Below are 11,813 nucleotides of genomic sequence, written 5' to 3'. Positions count from 1 at the left end.
CGCTTCTATCTAGAGCCAATAGCATCATTATGCCTGACAGAAAGATAAGAATAGGTTGGCAGAAAGGATGACCGTTAGTTGCACGTGAGTATCTTCATCCACCACCAAGTGCTTACGAATGTGAAATAATCAGCATAAGGTAAGAACGCATGCTGTCTTGGCTACTTCTACAAAGGTCTTTATGTACATAATCTTTACAATTACAGCTATGAGGTTCTTTCCTGAGCCAAAAGTGGGCAAAGTAACAGAGTTTGTACGTGTGAAGCTGCCTGTCACAAATTATAGTGACCAATCTTAGTACATAACAACGGGTTGGTGTATACTGTATATAGCAACAGATAAGAAAGAACAATGTTCCCAAATGAGAGGAATACTCAATCTTCTCCACATGGGAAACTACAGCAGTCCCACTATACTGGGTATCGCTGTGCTTAACTACATTTCAGGACCAAAATAACACTGCTTGGTACCCTGTCAACAGCCACTATAACAGAAAAAAATGACTGTAATAGCAAGACTACTGCAGAGAAAGATACAGAATTTGGCTCATTAAAAAGCAATCAAAGGAGGGTTTTGTGTTTCTGTATTCTCTTATCACTAGACACAGAAAGAAACCTTTAGGTGTAAGCCACAAGCTCAGAAAGAAAAGGTCTGTTTTGCCCAATCACAAATGTTTGGAAATATCTGTGGTAGACATGGTAGTTGGATATTAACCACTTAAAAGGGTCATTGTAAAAAGGCGGGATACATGTATTAAGAAAGCAAATGCAATACTCAGGAAAGATAGCACACAGCCTCCATGATATGGTACTAATGCTGCAAGTGAGAAAGAAAGCGGTGCCAGTATCCCCATGCTAGCAGCTAATGTACTGTACACTGAGTGTGCAGGAGTTGACACAGCCTGCAGCGGTCACAGAGGGCAGTATACCTGGTGGCTCTAACCCTGCTCACCCCCAGCCTCAGCAGTGAGCTGGAGAGGGGCCGATGTCTCTCCATTGCAACGCGATGTGGCCTCAACCTCCTGTGGGGCTGGGCTGGCCTGCTCTGGATCGGTGGCTGAGGCTGCTGTGTCGCTCACCTCCACAGCAGCAGGAGGCTCTGTGACCACAGCGGCTGGTGCTACAGAGGGGTCAGTCTGGGGTGCTGCGGGGTCCGCTGTGGCTCCAGCTGCAGGGCTGGCTGCGCTGGCATCACTCTGCTCGGGCGCTCTCAGCCTTTTCATGATGGTGGTGACCCGGACCGCTTTCTGCAGGAGTCAGCATAAAACGTGTCAGAGCAAGTGTTAAGAACTAACTATGACCTTTGTGAAAGGAAGCCCCCTGAAGCAGGCAAGGGGGATACTTACCTTCCATTTAGCTTTGGCAAAGTTCTTTTCAATTTGTGCACAGACATTCTCCTTAATGTTCTTATCTGAAGCTGCTCCCCCAGAGATCCTGAAGTACAGAATAGCATAGAAATGTAATTCATTTCTAGACACTCGTAAAATAAGAATCTTTAGTGAAAGCATACAATCAACAAATGCATGACTCATTTTGAAAACTTTCCAAGCTTGTTCAGGAACAGTATAATCGTACCATTAAAAAAATCACATTGATGTAACCATTTTAATGACATTACTGTGATTACATGACTATGATTTACAGCAAGAGCAACAGTTCCTTCCTACCATTCATGATTAATGGCCTCCTGAGCTGTCAGTCTCTGGTCCTGGTCAACCTCCATCAGACGAGCAACCAGACTCTTGGCTGACAGAAGGAAAAACACAGAGGAACAAAGATAATTTAATGTTTATTCTCCTGTTGGATGAAATACACAAATATTAGATGTTTTCTGAACATCTGAAGAGGAAGAACACACACACATCCAAATGTGGCAGGTGCTGAGGAAACAAACAACAGCTAAATGAAGGAAAGAAACAGCTCACACACCGTTGGGCTCCAGTTGAAAATAGTGTTTTATTGCACCCAATGAAGTGCCTGTGACGTTTTGAGAGCCATGATCTTCATCGGACTGATGACTGAATGTTTTCTGAATATCCCATGCCGAGGGGTGTGTGGGCGGTTAGTGGCTTAGGGAAGGGGTATAGGGAAAGGGTACACAAGCAGCACACTGCAGGGGTGCCCCATTAATGTTGGATTGGGCAAATGTTGGGCATATTGGCAACATTTCTGTATTACATTTTTGTATTTATTTTATTAATACAAAAAGTCAAGAAGGTGTTTCATTTTGTTTAAAATACATTGAATTAAAAACAAATTGTAGCCTGTGTTATCCAATCATCACATGATTGCCAGTCATCACATAACTGCGGCTAGCAGTCATGTAGACATTGGCAGTGGCAGACAAAAAATTAGCAAAGCGGAAGCACCTCAGTGGTGCGCACAAATGGCAAGTACAGCACAGCAAACAACTAAATCTAGCAAAACTACTGAAAATGTCTTGAATATATCTCTCAGAAGGACCAGATGCAGCGGCGATTACCAACGCGGGGGATGCAGTTAGCACTGGGATGAAAGCCATGGGGGTGGACACACCTGTTAGCACTGGGACTTCTGGGACAAACATTGAGGCTGACATAAGGCCTATGGTGCCTCATGCCAGACAACTCCTCCACAATCTTTGAATGCTATAGAGAGACTATAACTTTGCCTCACAAAAATATTTTTAAAAATATTTCTGAATTTCCATTTCTGCTAAGCAGCAAGCTACTGTGGATAGGCTTCAGCTAATTTGTTTTCCAGTTGAACTTATTTACGTGACTGCAAAGAGATATGTCAGTGCTCGACTTTATTCAAAATAAATAATCATAGAAACGGTCGGCGCCTCTGATGCTTTTCTCTCTCTCTCAACTCATACCCTCCTTCGCTGTCCATGGTGCTGACGAGTACCGGCACATACAGTAGCAATGACTGATCACTGAGACAATTATGCCAACCCCTTCCCCTTCACAACAGCATCAAAATCATCCTTTATCTCCCCGACCTGATAAAAGCACAGCACATCTCACTCCTTATTGCCTGTCTTGATAGCTACAGTAATAGAAAATACATGGTGAATCTGCTAAGAAACAGGAAGCACCCAACTCATTCTGCAAATGTATCAAATTTAGCATCTATTCCTCGTCAGCCACAGCCTGTCAAAAACAATTGGACTGATCCAACTGAGGAAGAACTATTTTAATCAATCATTTTATTATCAAGCACAATCTTTGATTTTATATTTTTAACTTAAAACTTGGTTAGAACAACATAACAGTGCAACTGTACTAATGGAAGCAATCCCTCCCAAATTAAGTTTTATGAGTGAATTTGTTTGCATAAGAAAGGAGGTGGAGTTGCCATTTTGTTTGACGATTCCCTCAAATACAACATAGTTTCTTATAGTTTAGTTTTTATGTCGCACTTCTGGTACAAAATCCCAGAAACTTCCCTCGCCATTGGTTTGAAATGCCGACCCTCTGGGTTTTTTTTTTATTTATTTTTTTATCCCATGATTTTGTACCCCCAAACGACATTTTCTTTGGGGGGGTTAGGGGGGGGGGGTAGGGGGGGGGGGGTACTAGAATCCTGCCCGCGTAGCGGGCAGAACTTCTAGTACAGTACATTCGGATGACAGCAAGTCCCTGATTCGACTCCCTGGCCAGGCGGACCATTTGCTGCATGTCACTCCCCTACTCTTTCCTTGTTTCATGTCTCTCTCCACTGTATTATCAATAAAAGCCGGAAACAAATACTTAACAAAAATAAAAAAGTACCTGAATCAGAGATGTCATCCCAGTATGGAGAGTCGAACTCATAATCGCCTGCTAGGATCTTTCTGAAGAGGTTTTTGTCATGGTTGTCGTAATCATCGTCATCGATTTCATCATAGAACGGAGGATTGCCTGACAGTCTGAGGTAACAAAGTCAAATCAGCATCAGAAGTTCAGTGCATGTAGAATACAAAAGAATCATTCATAAACATAATTGGCTAAATATCTGAGGCCATGCATTCTGTTGTCTAATTTCTCTACCTCAACAATCCGTACTAAATAATCTATGAGTGTCACTGTGGTGTGGGTGAATTAAGCAGTTCACACCACAGTAATATGTCCCTACGAATGTTTTCTGTGACGACAATATAAAAATTATAATGGTAGGTTCTCGCGGATAATCGTATGTTTGCCACAGTTCAAACAACACAGGTGAGTTCTCAGTTACTGCTATGACTCTCACTAACAGTGAGATTTTGATCAATTCCTGATGAAGCACCTTTTTTGCTCAAGTTTTCACAAACCTTCCATGTTACATATTATCACATACCCAGACTTTATTAGCCCTGGATGAGAATAGTGATGAGGGTAGGGATAAAAGGGTTGATAGGATTAGGATTATAAACTATAGCGGTCATCAGCCCTAAAATACCACCATGTGCTGAACTGTCACTGTTTTTCTTGATTAAACAATTTCATTTTGTATTGTGATCCTACAAATGGATACATTTACACAGAGAATTTTACTGTATACTGATTAATTTGTGTTGATGAAATACTATTTTCTTGTTGTCTTTGTGAATAAAAAACGCTCTTGGTATGTGATAAGCAAATTATCACATGGTATTCATCATTGCACTCTGTATCCAATCTCAGGCATTTTTTTTACATGAAAAATCTCTCCATTAAGAGGAAGCTATCTACACTATATTATCTTAAAAAAAAAGAAAAGAAAAAGAAAACTCACAGTATGTACATGATCACCCCCATGGCCCAGCAGTCCACAGGCCTGCCATATCTCTGTCTGCCAACAACCTCAGGAGCTGTGGGAGAACAATAAGATGCTTAAAGTCACAGAATGTTGCTGCATCAAAAAAAAAAATCCTGTACGAAAACGTCAACGTTTGAGTGTGTGTCAAAGGGGCATTAGTGTAAAGAACTTCTTAACCACTTTCAACGTGGCGTCCCTATTTTGGGCATCTCATTCTAGCTGAAAATGTTCTAAACCAATAAAAATAGGAGATTGACAAGCTCACAATGCATCGCATTGTACGATGTATTGTGAGCTTGAAGAGCTGCTATTTTCATATTTGACATACACGTACGGTAAAGTATAGGGCTTATGATGAATTCACACCAGCATTCTAAGAGAGTGGTGAGGTCAAGGAGCGATCGCCGCTTTACCTACAGTACTGCAGCAGGAGGCAGAGCCAGCTAAAAGCGGAGCGGAGAACTTGAGAAAAGCTACATTTTGCTGATGCCGCAGTATGGCAAGACAAAACGGCAGCCAACCAGACAGTGGCGTAACGCAGAATCGCAGGGCCTCCCCGCGGGAGTTTCACGTACATGTGCGTGCACAACCTGCGCGCGTACGCGGAAATTTCGGGTCTAATTCGGATCTAATTCGGTTCTATTTGACCAATATAAATCTAATTTCTTCTTTTTTTTTGCTGTAAAAATATATGTATCAGCACAGGCGGGGCCCCCCCTGCTGGTGGCCCCCCCGCACCGCATCACTTGCTACCCCTCCGTTACGCCACTGCAACCAGAACTGCGCTGTGGTCTGAGGCATGGACTAGGCGTACTGTATGCTGAAAAGATAATTATATTGTAAATGTAAAGTAGCGAATATTGATAACAAAGTTTGAAAGTAGCAGTTGTACAGTAGATGTTATATTAATCGAGATTGAGCAACTGAATGGCCAATTTCTTACCTAAAAAATATTGATTGTTTAACAAGCTGCCAGAGATGAGCATTGAGTGTTCTCCTCCCTGACTGTGAGCTCTCCTGCCGGGGACACCTCTCGCTGAACCACAGCTAATTTATTTACCAAGGTGTCACTCATTCTATTTAGCCTTTTTCTGATTTACGTCGCCTGAAAACTACTTCACTGACTCACGGTCACCTGTCCCTGATGCATGTCCACAGTGACATGCTGAACTCATTGGACATACATGACAATGAGCGCTTTCATCCCCAGAGCACAAGGCCATGCTTGATTTATTATGATTGAACAACAGCAGCTCAAGGTACAGTACAGTAATGGTTAATGATGCTGCCTGCCGCCGAGCAGATAAATATTCATAGTCGTCTTAATCACACAGTGATTGTGACTTGTCATGTCTGTTTGGATCACTGTGCGCAATGGAGCTGTCTGTTGCAATAGCCAGAAATTCAAATGTGATGTGTGCAGCTATATGGCGCAGTTGCTTGCTATATAGGTTTGTGTCATTGAATTAAACCTCGTTGCCATGTTTTAGCATTCTTTTGCATTGTGCAATAGCATGTTTTGTTGTTTGTGAAACGAATTGCAGTGTTTTGTTTTGTGGATCAGTTATGGTACCTGTGGGGTGAATATGTGTTTATGCAGCCTGACTTTGCATTAGAGGTATGCTCCTTGAGTAAACGTGACGAACGTGACACGTTAGTCAGATGGCTTTATTGTTGTGTTTTATTATCATAATAACACTATGAAGCCAAATGAAGAGTACAAGTTTTAAAGAAGCTCAGATAGCAGCGGTGGTCTCTGCTGCTTTTGATACATTTTTCTAATCACGGCATGGATGATTTAAGAACAGTGTTGCTGTCCAGGGACCCCCCCCCCCCATAAAAAAAGAAGGAAAAATGTACTTCCTACTACTGCACCCCTAACTTAAAACGCCTTCCCACGGCCCTGGCGTTCAGTGGGTAATATGAGCCTGTTTGTACGAATGTGTTTCTCACCCAGGTACTCTGGGGTCCCACAGGGGTCTTTCATCAGTCCGTTCTCCAGCTTGGCCAGGTGGAAATCACTGATGACTATTTTAGAGTGCTTCAGGCGGTTGTAGTACACCAAGTTCTCCAACTAGGGAAAAAGACAGACTTATACAGTATCACTGTATAATTACAGTTATGAACATTCAGTTTAATTATACTTTTGGTGAGGTTCATAGTGTATTATAATTCTCATTGTTGTAATAGATTATAATAATGATATAATGCACTGTAATCACTGTTATAATGCATTATAGAGTGATTATAAGCCACTATAAGTGGTCATTGGGTGCTTTCAGCAAAGTAAAGGCATTCCTGGAGGTGTAGGTAGAAACATTTTGAGAGTTGTCCTTGTATAGATTTAATGCTAGTTTTTCACTTTACTTATTAAATCTGAATTATAATACACTAGTTCACCAAAAGAAGTGAATAAGAAGCAATTATGAAGTATTATGATCTTTGACCTTATAAGTAATTATATGCTTATAATGTGTTATGATTATGGTTATGAAGCATTATGAGTATTTATGAGTGCATATAATACAGTGTTATAAGTAAATTATGATGCATAAAGTTTATAATGAATTGAGTTTGTATTGCATCATAGACGGGGCGGCCATAGCTGAATGGGTAGAGAGCCCGCCTGGGAAGCATGAGGTCCTAGATTCGATTGTCTGGCCCCGGCAATGTATAAAGGGGTCCCTGAACAAGACACTTAACCCCTAACTGCCCCTCCCCCAGGCTCACTTGAAAAGCACTCAGCTGGATGAAGCTGAAAACTGAATTTCCCCCGTGGGATGAAATAGGTCAAATTAGTATTAGAAAGTGTTACTGAAAAATCTTAAAACCATATAATATATATATATATATTGATATATATATCAATCAATATATACCCACCTTGAGGTTCCTGTGGACAATCTGCAGGGAGTGCAGGTAGGCTACAGCCTCCAACACCTGACGGACCACATTGCTGGTGTCCCTCTCTGAGTAGTATCCCTGGTCAAGGATCCAGTCAAACACCTCTCTGCCTGTGGCGCTATAGAAGTCAAAGGGTGGCCCATCAGGCATGGTAATAAACGCTTATCTTATCTTATGTGCCAGCATAAACCAAAAAGGCCTTGCGAAACGCCCACTTTTCAACACTTTTCAAAAACCAAGAATGCATCCAGCACTCCAGTCACACAGGTTTTGAGAAACTCTCATTGGAAACATTGGATAGAAAGAATGATCAGCTCACTCGCTTGGGTGTAGCTAAACTGTGATTGAGTGGTGACTAAGGGCGGTTTCAGACTGGGTTCGTTTGAATCAAACCGTTCCCGAGTACGCTTGGCTGGCCAGCATTCACACTGGCCAAGATTCTAACGCACTCGAGACCATTTTCATTGAACAGTAATGGTAAATATGTGCCTCATGGGGGCGCTGTTGACTATGGGGCTTTGGGAGAGCGAATGTCATTCACAGAAGAAAAGTCACTCTAGAGTGAATAATAAAGTTTGACTGTGTTCCTGACGTTGTCTTGAGTTATAATAACAACAGATCAACAATACACATCCAAAGCAGTGCATCCGATTGTCAGTGCAGGAATGATCAGGCAGAGAGTGACTGGGTGACAGCTGTCAAAACCCGCCGCTGGCTACTGCTTGCAATCCGACTAGTGACATAAATACACTAATATCAGCGTATCCAATCAATAAAATCCAATGGCCATGTGAACATGAATGAATAAAGGTCCAAAGTAAAAAGGTGGATAAAAGTTACGGTGTTAAAATGATAAAAGGAGCCTGTTTGTAGAGGAGCAGCTGGCGTCAGCGTCTGCCTCTGTCAGCGTGGTTACACATAGGACAAATCACGCGACCACACATGTGTTTTTTGTTTATTATTTTTCACGGCTCGCGCTACTCAAACACTAGCGGGATTATTATTTCTTGTCAACATTCAAGTAGAACTATGAGAAGGTATAACCCAGCTAAAATAATGTGTCATTATAAAAAATATATAAATGATATATGATATATGATTAGCAGTCCACTTCCTTCTCTTGGAACGGATGGATTCACACTGCCGCGTTCCGTTCCCGACTCCGCAGCAATCGGACCCGAGACTACCTCCCAAGGTGGTTTCGGGTACGGTGATGCGTTACGGGGAACGGTTCGCTACGTTCACACTACCACAACATCTGCCATGTGGTCCGGGGTGCGCACCCGGGACCATAGTGTGAAAGCGCCCTTAGAGCGTTCATCTGTGTTTGGGTCCGTGGGACCCAAACTTGTATCGAACAATTCTACTAATTCTGGCCTTACTTTCTGAGAAAGCAAGCCTGTGATCCGATGTTAGGCTACTGTAGAAGATGCAAAACACCTCTGACGAGATTATAATCTCCACCACACCTGTTAGAGGGAAAGGATTTGAATCATATCCACATGAACATCTCCACTGTCATATATGATCATGTTCCTCATGAGTAGAATCCCCAAAACCCACAAATCAAATGCCCTCCATGGAGAAAAAGGAGTACCGTACATTGAATATATCCATGGAAATACTGTACATATTCCCCAAGAACACATGCTGATGAGAATGTGGGGCAGCTAGCAAGCAATCTGAATACCAAATGAGTGAAGTTCAGAGCTTTTCTCATATCTGCAGGGCCTCGGGCTACAACAGCTCATTCCCCATGAGTGCATAATCAACACATACAGTTGTAAGCCTTGGCTGCCGCAATGACACTCGGACTGCCATCGCCTCCTATAATCGGATGGTCGCTACTCACAGTTCAAGGAAGAGGAAGTATTCTTTTCTGGTCTCGTACACATCCACCAGCTGAAGAATATTGGGGTGTTTGACCCTGAGGAGATGATACAGGCCATGAGAGAGAGAGAGAGAGAGAGAGAGAGAGAGAGAGAGAGAGAGAGAGAGAGAGAGAGAGAGAGAGAGAGAGAGAGAGAGAGAGCGCGATAGAGAGAGGAGAGCAAAGGTTAGGAGTCGTGTGAAAGTGCACAGACTACATCACTTATTCAGTTAGAATGTGTAGAGTAGCTTTGATCACCATAAATAACACACTACAGTAATCAAGAAAACCAAGATGGAAAGTGTCCACTTAATCAATTCAGTTTTCACTTCAAGGGCCAGAAATCTGCATGTTTAAATGGCTGTCCATCTGGAGATAACTGGTTTAATGCGAGAGCTCTCAGCCTGTTGATGCACCCACTCGTGCACAAGGCGAGTGATGTGGTGCATAGAATGAACAGTTAACCATGACGATGATGAGCAGTGCACCAGCTAGCACACTTCATGGTATATTAAGTCCTTGCAGCAATAATGCCAAATGCACAGTTAAAGGAGATGTCAGGGCATTTGTTAACCAGTACACTCCAGGCTCTGTAGCAGCAATGCCCCCCCCCCCGCCCCCCCCCCCCCACACACACACACACACACACACACACACACATTTATTTTGTTGGTGTGTCTGTGATAAGGCCATGTTATATTAAAGTAGCTTTTACCAGAGAGATAATGGAAAAGTAGCTGTCCTTGGCTAATGGGAAAAGATAAACATGGCTCAGATAAGTGCTTGCTACAGTATGTGTCATCCCTCAGCAAAATTACGTTTGCTTTACACTTCATTAAAACATAGCCATTTTCCCCTCTTTTAGATGGCAAAGGAGAGAAATGGTTTACACTGACAATGCACTATGTTGTAGAGAAAATAGGAGTCCAGAGTGCATTAAAGCACAAGTCAATGCTGATGACATCGACTTACATCTTCAAGATGAAGATTTCATTCTTTGCAGCCTTACGGACTTTCCTTCCATCCTTTTTCAAGAACTTTTTACAAGTAAACATTTTCATTGTGATTTTGTCCTTGGCTCTGAATATCTCACAGAACTCCTCCCTGAAATGAAAGGGTAGAGGTACAAGAAAATTACATGATGGAATTGAAACCTTGATGATGATTATGATTAAATAATAATAATAGTGTCATTACAGATTGTCAATGTGAAAAGTACAATACCTAAATAACCAAGTACTATATGTTGGGAATGACACTTGATAAATGATCAATATGGATATGGTGACCAAAAAGGCATGCATTGTTCATTTCACTCAGACTTAAGTTAAGTTCAGAATTAGTTTTATTATAATGCAGCCTTTAAGACCACAAAAGACAACATTTAAGCTATATCGTGATGATGTAACAACATGTATAAATTTAGAATAATTCCTATATCGATATTAGACCAATACATATCGCCCAGCTCTTTTAGTTGATGGAATACTCACGATTTAATAATCTGTCCCAGGTCATATTTATCTGTCACCTCTGAAGGACTGTTGTAATCCTTCTTTTCCCCAATTGTTAAACAGCCAAATGGCATGGCCACTCCTGACCTGGAGAACAGAGAGAGATGCGGTGCAGGGGAAATGGAGAGAGAGAGAGAGAGAGAGAGAGAGAGAGAGAGAGAGAGAGAGAGAGAGAGAGAGAGAGAGAGAGAGAGAGAGAGAGAGAGAGAGACTTTTAATCATAATAACAATGTTACATTCTGACATTCCATTGTCCTAAAGGTTTCTACTCAACTTTGGCACTAAAAGTATCACTAAAATGATAACTAGTCTGGGCTGCAGTGCAGAATGTCTTCCTCCAGAAAAAGAAAATGAAAGAAATCACCCGAGTAAATGCTGAGAAAGCTTTTCCAAAGTAGGGGAGCTATTAAACAGCGAAAACACGCAGTATCAAGCTGGCAGATTGTTTCACTTATCTACCGTGATGTGACCTTTCATGATCCCATATTATATAATAAGGAGCAGAGCTAGAAGAGGAGTGTGTGAGGAACTGCTGCAGGGTCTCATCTTTAAAACCAATCAAACATACAGCAGAATGTCTAGAGGGGAAATACAGTATGTAGTGCTGCAGTGAAGCAAGAGCAAATACCATAAATGTCATTGTGTGGGATATCTGAAAACAGGGGGGGATGTATCACAAATTGATTGCCATTTGCAGTAGCCAATGGGACGAAGTTATCAGTGACAATATGAGATCTGCTCTGAGTTTGCCTCTCTCGCATCAAACAGACCAGGAAAATGAGG

The 11,813-nt window shown here is 42.0% G+C and overlaps 1 protein-coding gene across 1 annotated transcript; it reads right to left on the bottom strand.

The window, feature by feature from the left end:
• Positions 1 to 937: 937 nt before the first annotated feature.
• camkvb (CaM kinase-like vesicle-associated b) lies at positions 938 to 11,104 on the bottom strand (the record flags this gene model as incomplete). Its single annotated transcript, XM_080423459.1, has 10 exons — positions 938 to 1,246; positions 1,346 to 1,433; positions 1,667 to 1,745; positions 3,755 to 3,891; positions 4,719 to 4,794; positions 6,696 to 6,816; positions 7,626 to 7,764; positions 9,499 to 9,573; positions 10,489 to 10,620; positions 11,010 to 11,104. The coding sequence occupies 10 exons, from the start codon at positions 11,102 to 11,104 to the stop codon at positions 938 to 940; spliced, it is 1,251 nt and encodes a 416-aa protein (XP_080279585.1).
• Between the last annotated feature and the right edge of the window lie 709 nt (positions 11,105 to 11,813).

This window comes from Gymnoscopelus braueri, assembly GCF_963280865.1.
Source record: "Gymnoscopelus braueri genome assembly, chromosome: 3".
NCBI classification, from domain to species: Eukaryota; Metazoa; Chordata; class Actinopteri; order Myctophiformes; family Myctophidae; genus Gymnoscopelus; species Gymnoscopelus braueri.
The sequence above is the reverse complement of the archived record's forward strand: the minus strand, read 5'-3'. Positions and strand labels throughout refer to the sequence as shown.